The 27689-nt window shown below is 38.5% G+C and overlaps 2 protein-coding genes and 1 long non-coding RNA gene across 4 annotated transcripts; 2 read left to right on the top strand and 1 right to left on the bottom strand.

Moving 5' to 3' along the window:
* The first annotated feature begins 12671 nt into the window (after positions 1 to 12671).
* LOC130691198 (chromatin-remodeling ATPase INO80-like) lies at positions 12672 to 19234 on the top strand. The gene is made up of 21 exons (XM_057514103.2): positions 12672 to 12947; positions 13005 to 13099; positions 13157 to 13977; positions 14040 to 14231; positions 14335 to 14479; positions 14567 to 14782; positions 14849 to 15667; positions 15877 to 15986; positions 16048 to 16355; positions 16418 to 16775; positions 16836 to 17052; positions 17126 to 17253; positions 17336 to 17430; positions 17498 to 17570; positions 17630 to 17713; positions 17777 to 17954; positions 18029 to 18117; positions 18188 to 18268; positions 18330 to 18417; positions 18481 to 18702; positions 18906 to 19234. The coding sequence occupies exons 1-21, from the start codon at positions 12835 to 12837 to the stop codon at positions 19226 to 19228; spliced, it is 4755 nt and encodes a 1584-aa protein (XP_057370086.1). The 5' UTR covers positions 12672 to 12834; the 3' UTR covers positions 19229 to 19234.
* A 5326-nt stretch (positions 19235 to 24560) lies between these two features.
* Positions 24561 to 25788, bottom strand: LOC130691196 (uncharacterized). 2 transcript variants are annotated; one of them, XR_009001156.2, is made up of 4 exons: positions 25292 to 25788; positions 24990 to 25239; positions 24792 to 24921; positions 24561 to 24699 (listed from the first exon to the last, which is right to left on the bottom strand). It is a non-coding gene; the product is annotated as an uncharacterized LOC130691196 (long non-coding RNA). The 2 variants fall into 2 exon arrangements; XR_009001155.2 differs by having other exon boundaries at positions 24990 to 25788.
* Positions 25789 to 25883: 95 nt separating this feature from the next.
* Positions 25884 to 27525, top strand: LOC130691195 (ribosome biogenesis protein BRX1 homolog). Its single transcript, XM_057514102.2, has 7 exons — positions 25884 to 26095; positions 26225 to 26380; positions 26443 to 26563; positions 26625 to 26749; positions 26813 to 26948; positions 27005 to 27099; positions 27178 to 27525. The coding sequence occupies exons 1-7, from the start codon at positions 25988 to 25990 to the stop codon at positions 27472 to 27474; spliced, it is 1038 nt and encodes a 345-aa protein (XP_057370085.1). The 5' UTR covers positions 25884 to 25987; the 3' UTR covers positions 27475 to 27525.
* The last annotated feature ends 164 nt before the right edge of the window (positions 27526 to 27689 follow it).

Genomic DNA, 27689 nt, shown 5'->3' with positions numbered 1-27689 from the left:
TACCTCTTGCATGAAGACCGACCAAACTTTAGGAGGCCAAAGCAAGCTGTCGATCCAGTTATTTTCCATGTAGTTGTACAGTTTTCGCATCATAGTTCGGTTCTCCCTGTTTTCAATTTCCCAGACAGCTGATCTTAAATTTGCAAAGGCAGTAGGGATTTTTCCATGTGGGAGGAGATGGAGAGACATCATTTTCCTGCAATAGTTAGTAAATACATCTGTTAAGTTCCACAATAAATATAGAAATATTCACACCCACTTGCAAATCCCACGAATTCGCATGTCTGTACGATATGCTCTTATTAAACCTATAATATTCATTAATATATTTCAAAATTTTACTTCCTTTTGAGTCCTAGTAGACATGAGGACAAAATATAATGGAACCATTTTCTTTTCGTTTCCATATCGAATGAAAGCGTGTATCGTCCACATCTGCATAAATGGTTTTTTGATGATGCTAAATGTTCCATCCATGTACCATCTTTTAGCATTTTTTAATAGCCGCGCCTGTTTGTTAGTGAAACAGACTATGTGTCTGCGCTTAGCGGTTACTAGGTCATGAAGGTTTAGCCCATCCGGAATTCCATCGTCCTCAAATGAAAAATCCAGTATTTTTGGATTTTTTGGACGAGTCTTCGCTCTAAACAAAGTTTGGAATTTTTTTAATAAATACTTAGGCAAGAAATGTGTAAAAATACCTAGCCATGTTGACTGATTTACAGACTTGTGTTCTATTCACAAGTTTCATTCTCCTATTTGATGCAAAGTGCTTAGCGATGATGGGGTCGGTAATGGCCTTAGCAGATTTCCCCTTTTTTTTCAATCCTTCACGCTTAGCGTCCCTGTAAATGATTAGCGACTCATATATATTTTCTTGTTTTGGACAGGAAGTAATGTGCACTCCTCGCTGGATGATTGCATTGCCTGAAATCAGAATAAGCATTAAATAATACAAGAAATCTTTAAAAAGACGATGTATGTACCTGATTGCAAAACTGTGCATTTGCAAGGATTCTGCTGTGGTCGATGATTACACCGATAAAGAATACCATTACTCAGCACCTTCCAGACACCAAACTTGTATCCATGTTTGCGGTCAACAAGGATATTACCTAACCTAGATTTAAAAATGGCACGTTAGAAAAAAAACGTAAAAGAACAATTATTTCTTACTTCTTTTCTGCTTTAAATACTAGTTTCCAGCGCATGTGTGTAGCCCGCTGACGTTTACGTTGCTGAGAAGACCCCTCAGTCACAGGAGCGAGTGTTTCTTCGCCTAATGATAGATCACTCTTGGTAATATCGGCGTTTGATTCTTCGCTTTGACTCCTTGACAAAGATTGCCTCTCGGCTGAATGATTATGGGCTCGACGACGTTCCTCCCAACGACGTCCTGGAGAAGGCGTTCCTATCGCGCGACGACAACGCCGACGACTTCGTGTGGTTGGGGTTCTTTGCTCACTCTCTTCTTCACTCTCTCTTTCACTCTTCTCGCTATTTCCTTCATTCTCTTCTTCACTTCCTCTTATATCACTTTGCTCACTCTCTTCTTCGATTTCTCTTTCACTCTCCACGCTATTTCTTTCATTCTCTTCTTCATTTCCATCTTCACTTTCATCATCCGGTGTAGGTATGATATTAGGTTCTTCAACCATTACAGGGATAGATCCCCTTGATGAATGTCGTTGAGCGGCTTCCAGGTATTGAGTGGCTTCCTCTGGTGTCAGTTCATTTAAAGTTAATGGACCTAAGCCAAATTTGATTTTAACAAAACGAATCAACAATGTAACAAAATTCTATTACCTGTTTGACCTTGGATTGTCAATACATTTGGCCGAATCGGTTGATTAGGAACAGCCAGCCCACGTCCACCACGTCTACCTCTGCCTCGCACAACCCACCCAGAATCACTAACCTCATAATCTGCCAACCGGCTGGGCTGTTTCCTCGATCTAGTGGGTCTTTCCATGATATACTTAATAAACTTCAAATAAACTTTAATAAACTTGCTAACAAAGCGTCTAAGAACAAAGTGAGCAAAATTTCACAGTATATTATAACACGACACCTAGTGGAATTTATTGTTTACGAATTTTGGGGGCGGTGCCGAAACAGACAAAAATAGTGCCGAAACGGACAAAAGTGGCTAAGAAAACATACATTGTAATACCAATACTTAGGACCACCTCTGGTGGCGGTGCCGAAAAAGACAATCGCAGTGCCGAAACGGAAAAAATTGGTGCCGAAAACACCAAAATTCAAAGTGCCGAAAAATGTGCCGAAACGGGTGGCAACCATAATATTGTTATTTACGGCTACGTCATTTGATCTATAATTTAACAAAAAATATAGTGAAATACTCTATTCATTATCAAACATTTCTTCAGTTTAAAAAAAAAATTTCCGAAGCGGTTTTCTGAAAATCGCGGGTTTTCAAAGACACCATTCATGGGGCTGGTTGGGACAAGATATTCTGGGGTAAGATGGGACGGGGTAAAGCAGAGCGGATAGCAAGCTCACATCTTGCGCGGCGGTATGCATCATTTCTCTCGTTAACTGTAAACAAGCAAAATGGCTACGTAATTTCAACGAAAAAAAGAATCTGATGGCTTGGTATATATAGAAACTATTACACCGTGGTCGTCATAAGTCATTTGTCTTCGGTCCACTTGACACCATCTCTATTCTGTTTCGTATCTGGAAAACGGTAAGCTATCATACGTGCAACCAGTGAGAATTATTAATTTTCGTCTGTTATTGTTGTTGCGTTGTATTATTTATGATCGCAGCTCTATTTGGTTTCTTTAATCTAGATGGTTCGCAATTATAAGCGAAAGCGGTCAGATTCTCCGCCAAAAGAAGAGATAATGCATCACGCTGTAACTTCTGTATTAGCGGGAGGACATTCGATCCAGTATGGTAGTTCCTTTTTCAATGTTAAGTAGTCCACTTTGGGCAGGTATGTGAAAAAATTTCGAGAAAGTGGTCCTCCGCTTTCAACGCAGCCTGTTATGCGACTGGAACAAGCTCGTCAAATTATTCCGATTGGGCTCGAGACGGAATTGGCAAATTAGTTGAAGACTTGCTATTTGATGAGCCACAATCTAACTCAAAGAGAATCCCGGTGCTTAGCCTAAATAAGCCGTCGCTAATGGTTTAACCGTGCCAGAAAATTGGATAGAGAAGGAAAAGGCATCCGAAGATTGGTTTACGTATTTTTTAAAACGGAACCCGTCTTTGTCTATCCGCGCACCAGAGGCGACAAGTCAGGCACGTGCCAGTGCATTTAACGCACCCGTTGTAGCCAAGTTTTTCGATAATTTAATGGAAGTCGTGACAAAATATCGCATACCACCCGGAAGGATCTGGAACACAGACGAGACGGGCGTCCCTACCGTCTTACCACCTCCGAATGTCGTCGCTACCAAGGGATTGAAGCAGGTTCAACAAACGGTTTCGGCTGAACGCGGAGTAAACACAACTATGGTCGGCTTTATCTCCGATGCCGGAACTCATTGCCCACCCGTCTACATGTTCCCCCGTAAAAACTTCCTTTCGTCAATATCTTCCCATGGACCACCTGGTTGTCTTGGTATTGCCCATCCTAGTAGTTGGATCAACGCCGACACTTTTTTGATGGCACTTCAGCACTTCAAGAAGTTTGTTGACTCTTCCATTGACAATCCGATTCTTCTTTTACTTGGCAACCACAGCAGCCACATGGACTACAAAGTTATATTTTTCGCAAAGGAAAGCGGAATTCATATGTTGACGTTTCTGCCTCACTGCTCTCATCGGCTACCGCCATTGGACATCGCCGTTTTCGGGCCATTTCAATCTGCTTTAAGAAACAGGTTTCAAGATTGGCTGAATCTTAATCCCAACAAGAGAATCAGCATTCACGAAGTTGTGGAGTTGACTAGGGATCCTTATTTATTGTCATTCACTCCGGAGAACATCATATCAGGATTTAAAAACAGCGGCATTTCTCCTTTCAATAGAGACATTTTCCCTGCTTCGTTCTATATGCCGCCATTTGCCACTGATCGTCCAATTGGTAAAATTAAATTTTAAGTTATTTTGATTTATATATTTGGCAAATGACATTTTTTTAAATTATAGAGTCGCTGTCGACCTATCCGTCTGATCCGTTGTCTCCTCCTGCGGCGCCTGAAACCGATTTATCAGTTTCGCATTCTCCAGAAGAAGCGCTAGCAAACGATCGGACCGTCTTACAAGTTCTGTCAACGCCCGCTCGGGCCGGATCTCATGGTGTTCCTAGTCAGATTGTGCTCCCGGTAAATGTGCAACCGTTTCCTAGGGTTAGCCCAATCTCCAGTGTGCGTGGAAGGAAGAGGACACAAGGCCGGACGAGAATACTTACCGCCACGCCGGAGAAAAATGCGATCGAAGAGGCTGCAAACAGAAAAACCCGCAAGCCTCTCGCTCGTCAATTGGGTGAAAAACTTAGGCAGCCACTAGTCAACGATGAAAACAACTTGCGTAAAGAAGAAGAGGATTTTAACATTGACTCTGATCCCCTATATCGCCCCCGCGCCAACAACAACACGTTCCGGTCGCCGGACTTATGTAAATTTAATTATTGTTACTGTTAATTTTGTATTAAACATATTACAACTCAGCTGTGATCGTATATTAGGAATTTTTATCATTTCTATTTTGGTATTGAAATGTTTTTATAACACTGACCTCACTTTTTGTCGTATCATCTTGGTAATTTTTTAGTCTACAACAACTTAAAAACATTCTCACCCATCGGTTTAGCAAACCATGCCAAACTATATACTGGCTGGTTTGTAATAAGACAACGTAATTGAAAACATTTTTTCTAAAATTTTAGGACCAACCAGTAACACGATATTGGCTCTGTCCTAAGTTACCCAAGGTCCGTCCCAAGTTACCCCGGTGATCGAGTGAGTCAAATAATTTTAAGCAAATTTCGTTATATTTATTTAACCACTAAAACTTAAAATATTTACCTTAAAAAAATTCGGGGTATAAATTAAGAAAGCGCGGTTTTAATGGAAAAGAAAATTTATTTTTATCTATCATTAGTCATTAGTTATTCAACGAAAAAGAAACGCGTCCCAATTAGCCCCGGTCTCCCCTATTCATCACATATATTATCCAGCTATCTCGTTTCTAGAAATAACCAAATTTAATAATACAGTTTAGTTATAAGTTTTAATCAATTCTTAAATTTTCAGCTTCAGTAAGAAGTATCTTATCCCGAACAAATCAACACGGGGCTGATTTTGCTGAAAAAAGAGTTGTCCTGCAATTGAAAAGCAGGTGGATGGTGAACAGAAGCAAACTCGGATGGTGATGATGTTTACGATTCCGTCAGATAGTTCTCCTCGAGTCTATCGAGTAAGGACATCCGTTGCCTTCTTGATAACCGTATTCCCAGTTAAACCTTAACGAAGAGGCCAAGGTCAAAACGCAGCAGCCCATTACGTTACCGTCATCAACGAATAAAACCAACTGCAACTTGTTCAACGGCCAAAAGACCCTCTCGAAAGCTGGAGCGCGAAAAAGAATGATGTAAAGTTGATTCCAATGCTACCTGGTGTAGTGAATACAGTTGTATTCCAGCTATTTCAGTTCCATCAGAACAACTATTTTCTGCATCTGGGGATCCAGTGGGAGACAAAAGTAGCCGGCTCCCCCGAAATGTGTTAATGTTTTGCCTTTGCTAAAAAAAACGCATATTTTTGTGTAAAAGTCTTTCAAATACAAGAATATCTTCATGAACAAAACTTAGTCGTATTACATATTGTTTTTCAATCACTGCATTTGTCTATATAATGCTTGCGTTGCAGTTTTTCTAGCATTGGATTTTATTTACTAGTTGCTGATTTCTCATAATCTTCTTTCTAAACAATATTTTATGACAAATAAAAAGTATATTGATAATTAAAGTTTTACAAACTGTATTCACTATAATTGACGTTTTGGTGATTTTAACTTCGATAGAAATGTTATCAGTCGCATACCATACCATTATGCCACCTGTTCTTAAAGTTTGTGTAAAATCTTAGAAGTAAACGAATTTGAATATTTTGATACGACTAGATACAAATAACAACAAAAACATATATTTTAAAATCATCAGTTGTCACCGTGTGCATTTAACATTTTTTAATTGTTCAAATGAAGTTTCAAATCAGGAATAGAAACCAAAAATCGAACCCTGCGCTTTTAGTTCACATCCCTTTTCTTTGCCGCTATGCCATTACGTGATGCGGATTCCCAAACGGAAACTGGCAGGGGCACCACTATATTTGGAAGGTCCGTCAGAAGACCTGCGGTGAATCAGAGCCTCTTGGTGGCCGATTGTTCAAACTTTCTCCTTTGTACAAGCAGACATCTTAGTGTCCTTTCTCGGTTACAATCAAGAAACTAGTGTTAAACGCCTGAAAATTACTCCCACACAAAACTATACAGGTATAAGTCAATGAGTTTAAAATCAAATAATCTCACAATCTGTGCCATTACCGTTGAAGTTGTGTAAGAAAACTCTTCAAAGCCATAAATTTAACGTTATCGATACATTCATACAAAAACGACACGGCATTTGGGAATGGAACCCTGGAGTTTTAGGTAAATATCAGCTTTTCTACTATTGTGCCAATACGGTTAAATTCATCACACAAAACTGAGTAAGGCATGAATTTGATTTTATCGACACATTCTGATCCAAAAAATAAAGAAATCAAACATAAAAGTTAGCTAAACATTCTTTCGTGGATGTGAATCCACGTAAACGGACTACGGAATCGCAAGTTCTACCTATCAACCCATGACAATTGCTACTTATTAAAGTAGTTGAGTAATTATTGCTGAAAACTACCGTTAACGACATTTCAGAAACAATTTTTAAAGAATATTCGCTATTTGTAGTGAATGCTGTTTTTAAAATTTTTCTGGTTATTTATTTGTTTTTATTATGTGAACTTGGAACTGCGAAATTTGAATCCGGGACTTTCTCCGGAACTTCATCATAAGGCTATACCACTGCATCTGACATGTATTTATTAGTGTTGAGGATACTGATACCGATACAGCGACGCATCTCTATTTCAGGTACTCGATACCGATTCGCTTCGATTCAGATACATCGGTGTATTGGTTCAACACTTTCTACTGGTGAAGAATAAAACTACAATGAGCCACTCTATTTGAAATGGGGCATGATCGTTTGTATTAGAACGGTGTGTATCGAGTAAAATATTACGTCTATTTGGTTCTTGTGTTATTTAGAATGAATATATTTATCTTTAGTACATCAACCCACATCTTATTGCCGTGGGACTAAAATATTCTTGTTGTCCGGAAACGATCTCCAAAGATAAATACTCAATATCAATTTTGACATCTAATCAACATCAACATCTAAAACCCGAAAAAGATTTTAAAGAAAAGTTGTCTCAATTTTTCTGAAAAACTATGTGGGAATAGAAACATGGATCACAGATTCTACCACTACGCCACATTGTCTATATTTTATAAACAACAACTACTAAATGTGAAATTCACTATATCGGTACATACCGATACGGAAAACAAAGAGAAAGATAAAACAGATAAAAATAATTTTCTTTCTAGATATAGAAGCCAGAGTATTGTACATTTCAATCTCAGATTGTTCCGACATTCCACGATAGCAAATATGTTTATGCAATAAAAGAGATAATTTCTGTAAATTATGACCGATACCAATCTTTGTCATTTCATAAACGCCCCGTTTCTTGTTTTGTACACTTTAATCTGTTCAAATTTTTTTGATATTGTATTCGATAAAGATTAGCGATATATTTCAATACAAAACAATATATGTGATAAATAAAACAAACAATAAAAAAAAAGAAAAATCTCAGTTTCGATCCATTGTTAATCGATTACGACGTTCTAACAATACATCCATGACACCAACACAATGTTGTAATTACAGAAAATCTGTAATGAATTAATTGGTTGAAATGGTTCTGAAATGAAACTAAGCGATGCTGATTTTTCATAATATAATCTGTAATTTTGATGTGTCTCAAATAACTGAAGTTTTTTAAATATTTGTGCATGGCATCTAAATTTTCGATTACAAAATCAGACGATTACCGGAATTCAACCTTGTCCTACGACTTACAATCCCAACATCTTGCTACTGTGCCTTTTTACATGTTTAAACGTAAACAATTTACGAAATAGATGAATTTAATCATTCGATACATTCCGATATGAAGAAAGATTATTAGGGGTTGGGGAAAGATTTTTGAAAAATATCTTCGTTTGTAAACTTTTTTTTCGTGGTTTCTATCGGAGTCCTGCGATAACTTCAAACCCTTAATAATATTAATCGAAATGATAAATGCTGTTTACTTGTTTGTTTTTGTTGTTCGGGTGAAAATTTGCGTCTGCATTGATACTTGTGTTACTATATATTACATCTAAGCCTTGAATAATTTCTTGCCATGGGAAATAAGAAAATAAGTGCTACTTTTAAACATTTTAACCAGGTTGAAGTGGATGGGAAACAGTTCACGGTGTGCAACCTATGTAAAACCGTCATCCCCTACCTAGGGAATACCACCAATTTTTGGTTTCATCTCGAAACGGGTGACGCAAAACATAAAGAGGAGTACGCCGCACTGAAACCCCAGAAGTATCCCCCACCGAAGAGGAAGAGGGCTTCATCTTGTCGTCCCACGCGACTGCTCGATGAGAATAGCCATAGCCATAGCTATAGCCACAAAGAGGACATTGCTGATCCTGTTCGTGGAACCCATCGACTGGAAAATATTGGCACCGCATTCAACAATGATACGTTTTATACTCAATTTGATCTCAGCAATCCCATTATAATCGCTATTTCATCAATTTGCACTGATAGCTTCTTGATTTTTTGTTATTAAACATTTAAATTAGGCATGTTATAACTTGTTAATTATCATATTGTGTTTTTCAACAAGGAGCAAGTGAAACTCGGGCTTCATCCCAAAGGAGTAATTTGTCTCCTATCGATGAAACGGAAGCGTCGACTTCGACTATGTATGATGTATGATTAAAATCCTTTTAAGTATCCAGATATCGTGATATTAATGAAACAAATTTATAGGTGGTAGGGCAGAGCCAGGTTCTCAATTCTATCAAATGGATGGTGCTCAGATGAAGGCGATTTTTCTGGCACTGGTGATATTTCTCGTTCGAGGAATGCACACTCTCAGCATGGTGGAAGATGAGCACTTTCGTGCATTCATCAAACCATCGACCCGAGAATCAATTTGCCTTGCCGAAAAACCCTGACGGATACACTTCAACCGGAATGCAGAGGCGAAGGCAAAGCTAATTGGTGAGTTTTCTATCTCAAACCACGTAGCATTGACAGCGGACTGTTGGACTTCGTTAACAAATGGCAGTTACCTGACTGTAACTGGTTATTTCGTCAACGACAAGCTCAAATTGGTTTACCGTATCCTTTCTAACTTGGTGCTTGAAAACAGTCACACATCGGTTAACTTTGCAGCATATCTTAAATCCATCACAGAAAACTGAAACATTCTGGCTGACAAAATTTCTGGCATTGTCACTGACAACTTAGTCAAAATCAAGAGAGCTGTCGTTAGCGTTTTGCAGTGGAAGCATATTCCATGCTTCGCTCATACTTTGAGTCTTACTGTGAATTTTCAGGTATGACTACTAAAAATTAAGTTGAAAATCCGAAATAATGTCTGTTGTTTTCTTAGCTATCTTGACTAAATGTCGGAATATTGTCAGCTTCTTCCACCACAGCGGTTCAGCTACTTTAAAGATCAACGTGTTTTGCAGTGGCAGGAAGTCTAAGCTTCAACAGGAGGTGCCAGTACGATGGAATTCCACATTAATAATGATCGAGAGTCTTTTAGGTATTGATTCGATTACTTAATTCCTCTTTTATTTCCAAAATGTTCTTAGATATATTTACAATTTAGCTCTTAGCCTGTCAGGTATTTGTTTATACATATTTTGAAGTAAACATATTTTTCCTTTTATTTGCCTGTAGAGCTTCAGCAACCAGTAACGGACACTTTGAAAGTGATAGATAAGCTGGACTTATAACTTTCGGATTGGGAACGGGAGACCTTGGCTGGTGCAAAATCTCTCCTTTAACCATTCGATATCCTTACTCAGGAGTTAAGTTCCCAGTATTATCCATCCATCTCCAAGGTTCTTCCTTCATTCAGATTTCTGCAGGAGCACCTCAAAGAAACCAACAATTGCCAGCTCAATCATATTCTTATGATGATGTGCAGTTCACTGAGGTTGAAGATGAAAGACCGCATTGTTGATTTCTATTAGAACTCATCTGATGTATTATCCAGCTACCTCGATCCTTGGTATAATCAAATTTAGAAATTGAATTTAGTTCAAATTTTTCATAAATCCTTCAATGTTCAGCTTCAAGAAGGAATATCTTTCCCCAAATAATACTACCACTGGGGCTGATTTTGCTGAAGAGAGAGGGTTGTCGTGGAATTGAAACGGTTGGCTAACTCTGATGGTGAAGACGGTCACGATTTCGTCGAACAGTCCACTCCTTGTAGGATATCGAGTGACGACATCCGTTGCCTTCACGACAGCAGTATTTCCCAGCTAAATCTCAACCGAGGAGGCCAAGGGCTAAACTCAGCAGCTAACTACATCATTCTCATCAACGAATACAACAAACTGCCGCTTCTTTCAGGGTCAAAAGATCCGCTGCAAACCTGACGCACAAAAAAGAACGACGGAATATTCCTTCTGATGATATCCGTTGTAGTAAAATACAGTTGTATTCCAGCTACATCGATTCCATCGAAACAACATTTTTCTGCAGCAGGGGACCTAGTGCGTGAAAAAAGAAGCAGACTTAACCACAAACACTTTGATGTTTTGCTCTTTCTTAACAAAAATGCATAGTTTTTGTGTACTGGCAAATACAATAATGTTTTCACGCACATGTTGTCTTGTGTTTACTTATTAACGTTTACATAATGTTTTCGTATTTAAAATTTGCTTCCCAATCACTGCACTATCCTAACCAGATTCCGTACAGTCCAACCACTCCGTATCCTAAACAAATAACAAGAATATTGGCAATTAACACAACAAGACAATAACGAGAATTTTAGTCGGTTTTGGGATTCAAACATTAACCGCCAAGTTGTCAGTCGCATACCATCCCATTGTGCCATCTGTTCTCAAAATTCTTGCAAAATCTTAGAAATAAATGAATTTCAATATATCGATACGATTCGATACAAGTAACGAAAAAATATTGATCTATTAAAAATCTATTAAAAGTAGTGCACAAAATCGGATTTGAACCCACGTTTCGAGAAATATCCGTCACAGAATCTACAATACACCCAGGAAAACTTACAGGTTTGGCAATGAAATAACATAAAGTATCTTAGATAGTACTAATACCGATGTCTTAAAATCATTTTAAATTACAGTTGTCGCTATTTTCATTAAGTATCTTTCAATTTATTTAAATAAAATTTCAAATATCATTTCATGTATAATATTTTTATTCTTTATTTCCCCAAAACCAGAGAAAATATATTAATTCACACTAACGCGAGAGGTAGCCAGTGTTATCGAAGCAGCCTCTTAACAGCCCTCTCGGCTAGGCGTACAGAAGAGAAGTGAGAGACTACATCTTGCTTGGTTGGTCTCCCTGCCTCCACCTAAAATCTAGCGGCCTCAACAATAATAGACAATGACATCTGGGGGTAATGGGTGAAAACACAATGAGAGAATAAAAAGAAAGTGATGCGAGAAATATGAAGTTCATAATATAACTAATAGTTGCAGCTGTCATATTTCTAAGTTGTCACCAATTATAGTACATACTTGTTCTTAAATATAAAAGACAAGAGAAGAATGCTTCACGCGGTTGAAAACTTGCGATTGGTTGTTATTATTTATAGTAATGTTGATTATGTTAAGGTTGATTATTTGCTTACAGATTGCTTTGTTTATTTCGTCTGCTTTTCGCACACAACATTGCAATACATGACAGAGGAGAAGCCAAAATGTAGAGGCGAATAGGAAATAGACCTTTCTGTATACTACGTCGTAACCTTCTGAATTGTGTTTCTCAAAAATAGTTTTTTTAATAGATGGAATAGGACAAAGGGGAGGGGGGCTCAATTTATTTAGCATACTAATACTTTGTCCATTAATAAAATATACTGGAATACTATAGTTTAAGACATTGCGTCTTGTACTATAATTTTAGATATTAAGTTGTATCTAGTTTCCTAATGAAAATTAAGTAAAGTTAAAGCAGCAGCAGAAGTTTTCGACGCAGCATCCGGAACTGATCTATTGGAGAGCTGAATGGAGGTCTGTACCTCCATTTAGCTGAAGTAAAAAAACGAATTGGGACAGATGAATTTAAGATTTCAGCTAAAGTGAATTTTAAAAATTCTAATTCACGCTAAAATGGCCATCACAAAATTTAGATGTACCTTAGCTTGCGTCAAAAATGCGCCTTATCATTGAATCAACTGTCGTCTGCTGCTGTTGTGGCGTATGTCATGGAAAACTCCTCCCCTTCAAGGGCGGGCCAAGAGCATTCCATGGTCGTTTTCCACAGTATACCGGTACACAAGTACATTTACACGATTTATCGGGGCTCATAAAAATTAATTGTGTGCTGTAAAAGTGGCATGTAGCGTTGGGTTTTGGTTAAAGGGATCAGTTTATTTGGTGGCCATGACTTGAAGTTTGATGCACGAGTACGAATACATCTAATTATATAACCCGAAAGATTACAAATTTATCATGGCTGCCACCAACTTGGAGCAACATTTGGCGAAACCAGTTCATATACAAAGATTAGAGAGAAGCCTACGCTTGGAACCTTTTCTTGACCAGGTTCAAGAAGCCTTAAGAAGGTACCCAATTTTTATCAGAAAAAATTTATTTTTATTCTAAGTTTCTTACATCCCCAGAGATGATGATGACTCGTCTGACAGCTTCCATGACCCTGCTGTGAAAATGACGGAAGATGTTAAATTCCTGCATGGGTTACCTGTTTCAAAATCAGGTTGGCTATTACAAATGTTTTTGCTTTACGCAGTTTAAGTACTAACTGCTGTTACAGATAGGCTAACAAGTAAGTTGCGCTTGTACAACTTTGAACAAGTTGGAAATGAGCGTGCTTGGTTGAAAGATGTACTCCTTAGTGATTCAAGCTCCAATGAGTCTGAATCTGAAGACCATGTTGAGGAAGGAATTCATGAATTACTCTACTTACATCGTCTGAGAAAGAAATATCAAGCAAAATTTTATTCATCAACAAAAAATCGACAGTTTATGTACTACTCAGCTGGCCTTCTCTCTAAGAGAGACATATACCCTGAACATAAATCTTCTATATTGAAAAGTGAAGAGTTAAAATCTGAAATTGATAAAAAAGATAAGTTGATTCCCAAGGAAACCAAACTTATTAGAAGGAGGAAAAAGAAAACAATTGATGAGGAAAAAGAATCTGAAATGAAGATTTTGAATGTTAAAATTGAGCCTGGGATTCCTGGCCCTTCAAATTTGGAAACAAAAGATACATTAGATGTTCCTCTTAAATCTGTGATTGCAACTGTAAAAAAAGAACCAATTGATTTTCCGGAAACAGCTGATTTCAGCTTTGAGTCAGACGTTGAAGAATCTGGAGGGCTCTTTCGAAATGTTATGGAGACAGGTAGTGGGCTACAATCTCCCTCTCCGGTTCCATCGCTTTCCCCTACACCTTTCAGTCCATCTCCTCAACCGTCACCAAAAGGAAAGAAAAAAAAGGACCGAATAAAAAAAGAGAAAGTAGAAAAGAAAGGAAAGTCAAAGAAAGAAAAGGGGCCACCTTCAGTTAAAGCTCTAATTGCTCAGCGGCGAAAACTTTGGTTGCTTATTTGCAAGAAGGAAATAAGCAAGGTAATTCCTGCAATACTAAAATGGCACTGAATTCAATCGAATATGTTATTTACTCTATTTAGGCATCTAAAGCTCGCATGAACAACCACAAAGAAGAATTGGTATCTTGCAAGCGGGCGGCAACCGGTTGCATGCGTGTTTGCCGTCTGCGCGCAATGCAGTCACAGAAAGCTATGAAAGAAATTGTCTGGCGAGCTAAGAGGCTCACACGCGAAATGCAATCTTACTGGAAACGTTATGATCGAGTTGAAAAGGTAAATTTCATTGATACCGATTTTACCAATGATACGTAGCAACGTATAGGGGTAATTGTGCTCAAGGAATGTGTGAGAACATCGTGTCTCAAAATTTTTACAGGTTCAACGTCGACAAGCAGAAAAGGAGGCAGAGGAACAGCGCAAGCTTGACGTTGAGTTGATGGAGGCCAGAAGGCAACAGCGAAAACTAAATTTCCTCATCACACAAACGGAACTCTACGCCCATTTCATGGCAAAAAAACTCGGTATTCTCTTCTTTTGGTCGTCATCACTAGTTTTCGTCTTCGTCGTTCCCAAAAATAGTCTAACATTTACTTATCTACGCTGACCAGGAAACCCCGATGCAGCTGCCCAGCACGATTTAATTCTCGGTCATCTTGATGAAGAAGTTAATTCACAGTTAGCTTACCTTGATGATTATGACGCTGAGGCAACAAAACAGCGCGTAATGAACAATGTTACCACAGCGTTTCATGTGCATCAACAGCAAACACAACAGTTTGATGATGAAGACGTGCCGGAAGGATTACCACACAATGAACCGCAACGTATGAAAGTAGAAGTTATGTATCGTGATTAGTCTTCAATTAATGTGAATTTCTCGAAATTTCAAGCACGGCCGGAGCACGCACAACCGAAAATATTTCAGGGGTCTTTGAAAACATATCAGTTGAAAGGTATGAACTGGATTGCCAACTTGTACGACGAAGGCATTAACGGCATCCTTGCGGATGAGATGGGTTTGGGTAAAACTGTACAATCCATCGCTTTCTTGGCTCACATTGCCGAGCAGTATGGAATTTGGGGTCCTTTTCTCATCATCTCCCCGGCCTCAACTTTACACAATTGGCAGCAAGAATTGGCACGCTTCGTTCCCAACTTCAAAGTCATCCCTTATTGGGGAAGTCCTCAGGAAAGGAAAATTCTTCGGAAATTTTGGGACACTCGCAATTTACATACGCCAGAAGCCAGTTTTCACGTAGTTGTCACGTCTTACCAGCTGATCGTAACCGATTATAAATACTTCAATCGTATCAAATGGCAGTATATGGTACTGGATGAAGCGCAGGCCATTAAAAGCGCATCTAGCGCCCGTTGGAAAATGCTACTCGGATTTAATTGTCGTAACAGACTTCTTCTGTCCGGTACACCAATTCAAAATAGCATGGCTGAACTTTGGGCTCTTCTGCATTTCATCATGCCCACTTTGTTTGATTCGCACGAAGAGTTCAACGAATGGTTTTCCAAAGACATAGAGTCTCACGCAGAAAACAAAACAGGCATCGATGAAAAACACTTATCTCGTTTGCATATGATCCTTAAACCGTTCATGTTACGACGTGTCAAAAAAGACGTCGAAAACGAACTCTCTGACAAAATTGAGATTATGATGTATTGTCCACTTACCAATAGACAGAGGATGCTGTATCAAGGTATTCTAATCTTTGCACTTGTTCGATTTAAGATTCTGTATGCATGTGTATATTTACTTGACTTTTGTTGTTTTATAATTTATTTTGGAATTTTTTTTTCTTTTTTTTTATCTGTCAATATTTCCATAAGGGTTTTTGTTTTGTTGATGTTCTAATTTATTCTTTTTTTTTTTTTTTTTTTTTTTTTTTTTTTTTTTTTTTTTTTTTAGCGCTCAAACGAAAAATTAGTATAGATGACTTGCTGTACACGGGTGGATCATCTGCAACTGCCCAAAATGCCACAACAACACTTATGAATCTCGTCATGCAGTTTAGAAAAGTAGGTCACTTAAGTTTGATGTTACGTTTTGTAAGGTAAAAATTATGTACCAAATCGACAGGTTTGCAACCATCCCGAATTATTTGAAAGAAGAGAGGCCAAATCTCCGTATTTCTTCCAACCTGCTGCATATATTCTACCTAAACACCTATTCCGAGAAGGGCTTTTACGTACGACCGTCCCCAGCAACCGTCATTTGTTGTTGGGTCGTTTTTTCATCTGGACCCCAGAATATACCCATCATTCTCTGTTCCCGCCGGGATCTGTAATGGACTCCGTGACCATTAATAGCTTCGTATCGTTTAGCCGCCTCATCGGACATTCGCCTTTCGATCTGTTTTCACTTATGAACAACGGAGTGTTATCGAGGTAATTATTTCATTCCTTTCCATTGTTAACATCGAAGTTGGCACTGTGTACTATTTTTAAAGTTTAAAGTATGATTACGACGTTCTCGCGATTGAAGAAAACCTCCACCATAATCACATTTGGAAAGATGAAGGAAAACCTCATTTATTCGTTCAACCCCTCTTTGCCCTGTCGTCACCTTCCGTGAAGTCTAGCAGCATTTTGTCGTCTTTCGTCTTCACGTCAGCTGTCGGAACAGGTTATGCCCATTTAGATCATGTACTTCACAGTATGCCAGAAACGATGGAGCATAGAATTCTACGCAGCCGGAAAGCTAAGAATATTGGGGCCGCTGAGTTTTCGTTTACCGCACGGCCCACACGGACGTTAAAATGTTTGTGGACTGACATGCCACAGGTGCTGTCCCTCCCCGTCTTAAAGGTATCATGTTCTTTCCAAAGCAAATTGGTTAATGATCTGATACAACGTTTTCTTTTCCAGGTAAACTGCCGTGGCTCTCCTGTTACATGTAGTGATCGAAGCGCAGCCTATTGGCTTGAAGAATTGTCCCACCCTCGTAATTGTGAGGGGATAAGTTTGATTCTTCAAGGAGCGGCTACAGTTAGCAAACCAACGCCTTCAATTTTCCAAACGTCATACAGTGGTGGACTTGAACTAGCTAAGCCTAGGCATGGGTGGTCCAGCGTGATTCTTCCAGGTAAATTCTTCTTCGTGAATTTAAGGAAACATTGACGTAAACACGTTAACCATAAACCACTCGTTTTTTGCAGACAAAGAGACTCTAATTTGTGATGCAGGCAAGCTACAGGTGCTGGATAGTTTGCTACGACGGCTAAAAAATGAAGGCCATCGAGTCTTAATTTACTCACAGATGACTCGTATCATTGATTTATTAGAAGTTCGTAAAAATATTGCGTTCTAATTGTCTGTAAACTTATTTTCTTTTTCATTATTAATTTTTTATTTTATTGTTTCTTCAGGAATACATGTGGCATCGTAAGTGGACGTACATGAGGCTAGATGGATCGTCCAAAATATCAGATCGTCGGGACATGGTTGCTGATTTTCAGACTAGGTATATCTTCTAATTGTTCTCTTTCTTCTGATGTGGCTAATCTTCAATTTCCTGTATCGTAATCTAGATCCGACATATTTGTCTTCCTTTTGAGTACCCGAGCTGGAGGTCTAGGCATTAACTTGACAGCTGCCGATACTGTATTGCTTAGTTATGAAAAAAAAATTTATATATAGGTTATTACTACTCTATTCTCCAGGTTATTTTTTACGATAGCGACTGGAACCCCACCGTCGATCAACAGGCAATGGATCGCGCCCACCGCCTGGGACAAACGAAGCAGGTTCAGTTATCTATAAATCTAATTGCGTTGCTTGTATTTTATCGTTTTCTTCGATTGGTACAGGTTACGGTCTATCGGTTGATTTGCAAAGGAACAATTGAAGAACGCATCTTGCAACGAGCGCGAGAAAAGAGCAAAATTCAGAAAATTGTCATCTCTGGTGGAAATTTTAAGCCCGACACTTTGAAACCCACAGAAGTGGTCTCTCTACTTTTGGACGACGAAGAAATAGAAAGAAAATGTAATTTTACTTTTTCCTAAAAAGTCTTGTCGTTCTTGCCGGCATAGTAAGACTTTTCGTAATTTTTTTTTTAGATCGTCAGCGGCAAGCAGAAAGGAAACAACAGGAAGTGGAGCGTGAAGCTGAACGAAAAAGAAAGTACACAGGAGGAGCGGCCTCTACGGTACAATGAATCTTTGAACAAATTCAAAATTGTTTGGTGATTTTCTAATTTTTTCAATGTTCTCATTAAGGTGCCGGATGCCAAACGCACCTGCCTGGGTAGCGCAACACCAACAGAATATACTCCGGCAGCCAGCCCCACTCTTACTGAGGTAAGCTAATTTCTGCATAGGTTGAAAGAAATCGCTAAGATATTCCTATTCATGAACTTAGCACTCATCTCAAAGTGGATTTCGTTTCGATGAAACGTCCAACGACGGATCATTAATAGTCGACGACAGCGGACTAGTGGATCCAGCAGGCAACTTAACTACAAACCGAACGGTCGAAGGAAGGAAAACAATTATGATAATTTTATATTCAGGTGTTGGCCGTTTCACCCCACTAATTCCTGGGAGACAACGTTCCCGACCAAACCGAGGAACCGGGAGACGAGGACGTCCTCCGGGATCTGGAAAACGGTCTCTAATAATGGCTTCGTCGTCTGGGGCAAATCGTGAATCTGTGAAAGCAAATTTGGCTAACGAAATAGGTTTTTTGAGTCCGGAAGCCACAAATCGTCTATCTGATATCTCTAGCAACAATGGTATTATTTTCGTTTTTTAATCATATTTACTTCTGTTGTGGTACTGTTGTTTTTTGTTGGTTTATTCGTATTTTTAAAATATTTTATTAATTAGTTTTATTATTTGTTTTCCTTTTTTACGTTATTCTTTTTTATTTTGCCTTCCTTTATTTTGTTCTATTTTGTTGTACCCTATTTTGTTTGTAACAATGTTTTTATCCTAGGGGAGGAAATGCCTACAGGACAACAAGATATTTCAGCTGGTCCTGCGGTTAGACGTCGCCCGGGGAGACCCCGCTTAAGACCTGTTGGTCCTGCCCACCAGGGAAGTCGAAAGTCGAAAACGGAAGAAGGGATGCCTGGGAAGAAAACCCGCAGAGGCGCCCCATCAGGCCCGCGTGTTATAAAACCTCTTCCGGTACCCATCGGCCTTATGGCTAACAAAAATTCAGACGGTGCGCGCACTTCTTTACCTCCTGGTACTACCTCCACACCTGTTTCGAAAGCTCGGAGCAGTGGCTGTTTTAATGATTCTGCATCGCCATGAAGAAAAGAAACTTATGGTTCCATCTGGGGCGAAAAAGATGAAATGAAGCTCGAGAAACAGCTGAACGTCATTTAACTTTCTCGAATCTTTGTCCTAAATCTTTGATATATTTTCCATTGCCGGTGTAAGGTTAATAGAAAGTAAGATGACGCCCCTCTTGTGCCGTTTAAAATGGTATTAATAATAGAACTGAAATGCTACGTTGTCCTGTTTACTGGCATTCATAGTCACAATATAAGGCCTCTATCGTGCTCTGTGACAAATCTGCGCGATCGGCTGACCATCAATGGTTTTTTAAATATTGTATGACATCCTCTAAGTAACTTAAAAAGCACGCGTTCACTGCCAATGCAGTCGATTCTTGCAAGGACCAAGTGATTGAATCGTAACAGCGCATCATTATATACTTAAATCGAATTCCATTTTTAGAATTATGATTTGTGATGGTTTTTAGACAGATAATGATAAAAATTATTGGGGCAGTAAACTATTATCCCTAAATTTCGCAAGGAAATACTTTTTGAAACGAATTTACTTATACTTAGTTTATAGGGGTGCAAATGGTGTCTTCGGTTAGTAAGTTCACTTTGGAAAAGTTAATTACTGGTATCTCACATAGTTGTAACGATCCATTATTGAAGCTTTCGTGCTTCAATCATAGATCGTGACTTGACATCCCTAGGTCAATATTTAATGGTGAGTAATCTATCTTGTTCGACTGTCTTGACACAGACAACTACGCGTGCAGGTTTGTCTAGATAACTAAAAGACTGTTGCCTATATCAAAAGCTATTTTTGTGTTGTTTTTTTTTTTCGAAAGCTAAAATGGGGACATACTCTTCACCCCTTTCGGAAACTGCGTATTATTCTACATTGTTAGCTATAACTAAATAATATGGTAAACATAATGTTATTTTTTATAATTTATTTGTATTTTTTGTTGTTTCATACATGAAGGGTTTATATTTAATGTTATCATCTTTCCGAAATGTTTTTTTTTGTGCACAAATATCTCAGACACAATGATTTACGCTGGCACGTTTGTTCTGGAAAGTTTTAATAAAACCATTGCTGCTTCTATTTCTTTTATCTGGGTTGCAATCTTCTCCACTGTTTCCTCGTCCTCGACAAATTCCCGAATGGTTTTTCTAATCATTTCTGATTTCTCATTAAAGTCGGCAAACGGTTTCTTAATGTTCTGAGACAAGTGTGTCATTTCTGAGTCCTGGTCAATGTCTACCGATGATTTTTCTTTGTAGGTTATATTCCAGGGTTTGCGAACCATTTCTCGTTTCTCCTTAAAATCGGGATCCGGCCTCTTCTCGTTGCCAACTACATCATTCAATGAAGGTACTATTTCAGATTTCAGGTTCGAGTCGGTGTCTATACTGTATCCACTATAGAGAGTATGGGAATCATCCCTAGCCCAGCATCAAAATTCACGTCCGCGGCTTTTTTTCTGCCAATTACATCCGAAATTTCAGGAACATTTCGAATTTCTGGCTCAGTTCCTCTTTCGTCGTTACTTTGTCAGCAACCTGGTCCTCTTTCGTCGTTACTTTGTCAGCAACGTTCGAAAATATGTCAACCTTTTCTAATCCAGTGTCGAAGCCCACATCGGCTAATTTTTCGCTGGCATCTGTGTCCGGCAGTGCTTGAACCATTTTAGATTTCTGTTCAAATTTCCTCTCCGGTACCTATTCTTCATCCTGAACATCCGAGAATGTAGAAATCATGTCTGATTTGTTGACGAAGTCCCTTTCTGGGGTATTATTTTCCTGGACTGTATTCGAAGGCGAGTTGGTTATTTTCAATTTCTGGTCGAATTTCTCCTCAGGCGCCTTTTCTTCTCTCGTTACATTCAAAAGTGTGTGAACCATTGCTGGTTTCTCAACAAAATCGGATCCGGCGCCTTCTCGTTGCCAACTACATCATTGAGTGAAGTCATCCAGAATATCTGGTAATGTAGAAATCATTTCTGATTCGTCGTCTAAGTCCGATGCTGTTGCATTATTTTCTTGGACTATATTCGAAAGTACCTTTGTTGTTTGCAATTTTTCTTCAACCTTCGCCTTTGGTGCACTTTGGTCTATCATTCTACGACGATTCTTTACGGAAATCAACTTGGAGGCAATTTCTATGATCGACGCTTCCATGGGTGAGTACTGTGATGGTGTTACGGACGCGTTTAACTTGATCAGCTCTGATGCTACCTCCTCTGCTTTCTCTTCTCGAGTCACGTCTAATAACGCGTTTATAATTCCAGCTCTATCGTTAAAGTCAACCTCTGTTGTTTTTTCAGCCTGGATTACATTCGAGAATACGTCTACAATTTCCAATTTATCATGAAGTTGTGACTTTTGGGTATACTCTATAGTAGATTCAAGCTTTTCTACTGGAAGAACTAATAGTGAAAGTATTCGCACTACTTTGGCTCTGGTTTCATCACTTCCATATTGATAAACAATGTTAGACAGTGCTGTAGCTGTTCTTAACTGTGTTTTTAGGGTTTTCTCCTCCCTTGCAATTGCTGAAAGGATGGTTACCAATCGTGACTTGGTTTCGGTTTCTATTTCTTGAGAAGCGATTGTCAACAGGGTGTTTAAAATCTTCCATTTCAGTACCTCATCAGCATCTTGAGCAATGACCTCTGACATTAATTTCGCCATTTCCAGTTTAACGTCGGGGTTGGTTTCGTATGTTTTCACTATCTGGTATAAGGTGCCAGTTATTTTCGCCTTAATATCGGGGTCTATTCCATGCTCCAAAACGACTTTTGCCAATGTTTCTACCATTCTCCATCTATCTGTTGGATTAGTCTCCGTGGAAATAATAGATTTCATGAGCTTCATCATTTTTTCTTCCAATTCTAAGCTCTTTTTGGTCTTGCCGTTGACTTTTATTTCTGGAGTACTATCGCGAGAAACGATTGATGATAGTAGAATAACCATTTCTTCATCTAAACCGGGTAACGCCACGTCAGAAAAAAGGATGGGCTCAAAATCGCCATCGCTGTCATTTTTTAAGAAGTCATTAAGAGGAAACATTCTTCCTTCTTTTTTCCGAGCGTTGAATTCTGGTTTTTTAGCACTTGAATCATAGCAATTGAAATTCGTTACTGAAATCGCTTCACTCTCAAGTTCCCAATCTTGGTCACTGCTGGGAGAAGGTGGGTTGCAAGCAGTAACACCGTATGGAAGTGACTGGTCGGTATTAGAATATCCATTCATTGTAGAACTTTGAAGATCCGTCTTCATTGGATATTCTTTCTTGGGAATTACCATTATGATTATGCCCACTCCCAGACGGCACAAAACATGCCGTGGGAGCTCCTGTGGAGTATTGCGTGGGACGGCCGGGACATCCTAGGGAATGCCTATATCATTCCGAAAAGGCTCCCTGCGGGCTCCCGGTGACACTCCTGACAAGCTCCACTGGAGCTCCCGCCTCCCAAAACCTTCCAAAAACCCTCCTATCCACCCCTTTTATTTCAAAATGCTTTATATAAATATTGCAACCCTTATTTTAAAATAAACAAAATAAAACAAACATTTTAAAATAATTTTTTATTCTCTAATGTGTATATAAATTCAACAAATAACAATAAATATTCAAAATGAACGGGACCAATGACTCTTTACTGTTTACATTCTTTTGTTGCTATCTGCTACGTCTTTCAGATATTTACCTCTTTTTGATTGAATCGGTTGATCCAGGCGAAAGCGATGATCTGGCCGACGATCATCATTACGAAGCGCTTTACGAAGTCATTAATCCGCGGTTGCAGTCCAGCGCAGCCGCAGCTTCCTGGTTCTAGGATTGGTATGCACTTTTCATCCGATATCTATTTGAAAATAAAACTTGATTAATTTAAATATTTAATAAAAAGGATGCAACATCAGATACTTCGAGAGAACGTCCTTGATCGAGGTCCGGTTCCCAAAGGTCCAAGGAGAACAAAGATCCATCGTTACGATTGGGTCAAGTGAAAATCGGCCGATTCGCTGATTTGGTTGGTGAGAAAATGCGCTGACTGCGTCGTATCTGGACTACGACCAAGACGGGCACTGGTAATACCACGGGCACTGGTATCACGCGCATCAAGAAGAACAGCATGGTAAGCGTAGCAGATCTGAGTAAAGTATTTAAACCATCCGCTTCGAGGGGGGAAATGTCTCCGGATAAAAGTAACAATGGAGCAGCCAATAAAGAGCCAATCTATTCGCCATCATCGCAAACTTCTCAAGCACATTCAGAGGTTCGTCCGAACAGCAGTGACCAGAAGAAGAAAGGCATATGGACAATGCGCCAAATTCGACGACGGATGACTATCGTGTCACCCATCAAGCAGCAAACGACACCAGTCAAGTACGTGCTGTTTCCCTCCACACCAAAATACATGTGTCGTTTCTCCAGTCTAGAAAAAGAAAACCTACTTTGAAAACAAAAAATAATAACAAGGCATTTATCAACTAGAATAACTTGTCACTCACCACAATCCTTGTTTTAATCGAAGACTTTTAAGAGGCAAACATATGATGACTTTATTATTTTGTTTTTCTAAACTTACAGAACCAATGACAAAATCCCGACCAAATTTTGCAAAACTGCCGAATTGGTACAAAATCCTACGTCGAAATTCGATTATACGTGTGTAATGACATATAGTTCAATATAACTTTATCCCAGAAAGTGTCATATATTAATCAAAATGAAAGATAAATAAAGAAAAAAATTTGGGCGGTACCACACGCCATTACAGAAGTTTACGTTCGTTAGGTGGAGGTGGAAGCCGGGAAACAAAATATTTTTAAATAACATATTTCATTTTAAATAACAATTTTAAAACGTTAAATAAATTACTAGGTTGTGTAACACTATTTTTGACAAATTTTACGTCGGGGGCTCTATGTTATTTTCAGATAGCGATTTTGTTTAGAAGTCAACCGAACGCCATAAGTACGGTTTTTCCCCGGCGATGGCGCCCCTCCGTTCGCCTTCTGGCTCTGATTATTAAGGAGTCTAACCGTATCAAAATTCGCTGAAGCCTTTCTACAATTTTCAATTAGTAACAGAACATACAATCAGGTTAAAATTCAGAAAGGTACGCAAAAAACAATGTGCATAAAGCTTTAAAATTTGAATCCTGCCCTAAAGGATCATATATTCTGTTGTCGAAAAACTGCCTTCAAATGCCTGGCATTCCTATAGATGTGTGAATGTGTTGAATGGAATGGAAGAATGATTTATGTATGACAAGAAACAACTAAATGACGGCTGTCAGCCCTACGGGGCTCATTGGGCTTTGAGGAAGATAAGAAAAACATGGTGATTTAATCATTATCAATTTTTTATTTTGTATCAGTGTTATTTTTGTATACATTCCCATAATTTTCGCTTCTAATAACAGTAGTATTCACTAGCTGAAAGCTGACAACCTGCTGGGATGAGTCTTACTCCTTCCAAGAACGCTGTATTCACAGAAAAAAAATTTAAGTTTCATTGAATAATACATCACTTTTGCTGGCATAACATGAGTTATTATCAGGTTGTCATCGCTTACAGAGGGTGTCCGTCATAGATGTGCTGTCATCCCACCTCCACAACTCCATCCATTACAGATAAAATATTGCATTTTGCACATTGGGTCAATAGAGTTGGCTGCCATGAGTATAGGAAACTAGAATTCTAATCTGTATAATTCATTAGATTTCTTAAAGCTATAGGCCTAAACATATTACTAGTAAATAATAGGTATTACCTATTATGGCTTGATGATTCTTCTCTTGCTATTAAGCCAAAATGCTTTGATTGGCTTTCACTAGTACGGGACAGTGCTTACACATGGGGCCAATTCCACTGATGACAAAATACTCTGGCAAGAGTTGCATCTGCTTGAATTTGAGTTCCTCATTTGATCAAAGTGTGACCAAACCCAATACTTTTTTTCTTAATCTTTGTACAGTGACTTACAGCGAGTTCACTCTCACAATCCACAGATGTCGATGAACCTGTTTTAAATTTTAAACTAAACACTGGTTTTGGAATCAGAAAATAAAATACCTTTAGGTGTGGAGGAATCCATTCTAGAATCACTTTTGACACCTTTTTCAACAGTTTCATCCAACTCAATTGTGATGCCTACTATACTTTCATCTGAAATACTCTTATCTTATACTCTACTCTTTCGGGCTGAAATTGGCCTTTGCTGTCCCGATGAATTCGTACGGTGTTTTTCGCTGTCATATAGCTTTCCCTTCCTTTTGATTTTTTTGAAGAAAGAATTACTTGTAAAGTTGTTATTTAATTTTCGCACCATTACAGCCGCTATTTTTCAACATGACGGCGGATCGTACCCGATTACTCCGGATTCATCGCACCGAACCGCTTGAAAAGTACCTTCTCGGGTCGCTACCGATCGGCCATTTTTTGGGTAGACCAATGTGGTTTTTGGGGGTTTAGGGTTCGGGGTCGAACCCTAAAATTCCACCAGCTCTGGCAGAGTCATAGAAACCAAAAGAAACCAAAAGAAACCTAAAAAGAAACCAAAAGAAACCAAAAGAAAAAAAAACCCAAGAAACCAAAAGGTTTCTATGACTCTGGCTCTGGCATACGGTAGCGCCGATGCTAAGTTTTCAACGAACGCACCTTAATAAAATATAGAGAGGGCGACTGTCGTCTGACTTTACACGTGGTCCGCACATCTTTTCTGTCTGTCACTAAATTTATACGTGTACTTGACGCTCGGGAATTTAAAAAATGGTTAAAAGAAAGAGAACTACGATTTCTCTCGAAGCTGAGAAGCCAAAACAAGAAGAAAACATTTTACCATTGGTACGAACTTCGGACGAGCCCTTGACGAAAAAGGTAATAATTTTTAACAACTAATGTTGACTTGCAACAATTTTCACTCGCTCTTCACATTAAGTAGTTCAAACAAATCTTCCTCATAAATGGAAGCTCCTTTCACATTCTAATCACCTGTGTTTTATATAGGCTAAATGGATAAATAAGCAACGAGTCCTTGTCTTTGCTGCACGTGGAATAACACAGAGAGATCGACATTTAATGGTGGATCTACGGGATATGATGCCACACTCGAAAACAGAAAGCAAATTTGAAAGGAAGGATCCCTTATTTGTGATCAATGAAGTAAGTCTGCCCTTTATACGTCATTAAATTCATTCAAAAAATCTCATTTAAATTATTTCTAGATCTGTGAAATGAAGAATTGCAATAAGTGCATATTTTTTGAAGGAAGAAAGAAACAGGATTTATTTCTATGGCTTGCGAATGTTCCCAAAGGCCCAAGTGCTAAATTTTACATAGAAAATGGTAAATGAATTATTGCCGTATAAAAAATAATTTTGGGCTGCAATAACATTGTTCATTCTAGTGCACACAATGAAAGAACTCAAGATGACAGGAAATTGCCTAAAGGGCACAAGACCATTGTTGTCATTTGATTCCAGTTTTGACACACAACCATACTGGTCTTTATTAAAAGAGCTAATGACACAGGCAATATTTTTAAATTGTATTGAAAACTGTGTAGCGTTTTCTCATTTTCCATTTTATTTGTAGATCTTTTCTACCCCTAAAAATCATCCTAAAAGTCAACCTTTCTTTGACCATGTGTTTACCTTCACTATTATTGAAAACCGCATTTGGTTCCGCAACTTTCAAATCCTTGAAGAGGATGGACAGCTTGCAGAAATAGGTCTTCATATTTTTTTATACATATAGATTCTAAAATACATTCTAGATTGTATGTAGGTCCGCGATTTGTTTTGAACCCCATAAAAGTTTTTGATGGAAGTTTTGGTGGAGAAACTATTTGGGAAAATCCAAATTACGTAACGCCGAATGCTGTAATATGTTTTAATAATAATTTTTCCCATCGTGGATTTTCATATAATTAAACCGTTTTGGTATTCTTTTTATTTCAGTACCGCCGAATGTTGAACTTACAAACAGGGTTAAAGTACCGCCAAAAAATCGAACAGAAGTTGTCACTGGCAGCCAGACAACCTACAGGAGACTTGTGTGATATAGACGCGCTTGACGAAGAAGTTTTTGAGGACAAAAATCCCACACAAATAGCAAACGAGGTAATGAACCAAAGAATCGATGATGGGAAGAAAAAGAAGAAAGAGAAGAAAAAAAAGAACAAGAATATAGGAACTGGAAAAAAAGGTGGCCGAGATATGTTCCAGGAAATACTCGCCGACTCGGATGATGAGTAGTTTTTGTGCGAAATCTAAAATGTATTAGATAATACAAACTGTGTCAAGACCGAGTAATTGCCTATTTATATGGTTAATGTTAAGAAATCAAGGTTAAGACTCTTAAAACCGGTCACGACATGAGAACTATTACTCCATTTTCTTCTGTAAGCAATAATGTGTAACTATTTTTTGTATCAAATTTAACTGAATAAGGCAGATCGAACCAAATTATA

This window comes from Daphnia carinata, chromosome 1 (assembly GCF_022539665.2).
Source record: "Daphnia carinata strain CSIRO-1 chromosome 1, CSIRO_AGI_Dcar_HiC_V3, whole genome shotgun sequence".
In the NCBI taxonomy this organism is placed as follows: domain Eukaryota; kingdom Metazoa; phylum Arthropoda; class Branchiopoda; order Diplostraca; family Daphniidae; genus Daphnia; species Daphnia carinata.
The sequence above is the reverse complement of the archived record's forward strand: the minus strand, read 5'-3'. Positions and strand labels throughout refer to the sequence as shown.

Bases quoted from the DNA above. Each gene is read 5' to 3' on its own strand.
- LOC130691195 (XM_057514102.2), top strand. From the start codon at position 25,988: ATGGTTAAAAGAAAGAGAACTACGATTTCTCTCGAAGCTGAGAAGCCA. The intron at 26,564-26,624 runs GTAAATGAATTA...TGTTCATTCTAG, and splicing joins TAAATTTTACATAGAAAATG to TGCACACAATGAAAGAACTC. The intron at 26,949-27,004 runs GTCTTCATATTT...GATTGTATGTAG, and splicing joins TGGACAGCTTGCAGAAATAG to GTCCGCGATTTGTTTTGAAC.
- LOC130691198 (XM_057514103.2), top strand. From the start codon at position 12,835: ATGGCTGCCACCAACTTGGAGCAACATTTGGCGAAACCAGTTCATATA. The intron at 14,232-14,334 runs GTAAATTTCATT...AAATTTTTACAG, and splicing joins GTTATGATCGAGTTGAAAAG to GTTCAACGTCGACAAGCAGA. The intron at 17,053-17,125 runs GTAAATTCTTCT...CGTTTTTTGCAG, and splicing joins GTCCAGCGTGATTCTTCCAG to ACAAAGAGACTCTAATTTGT.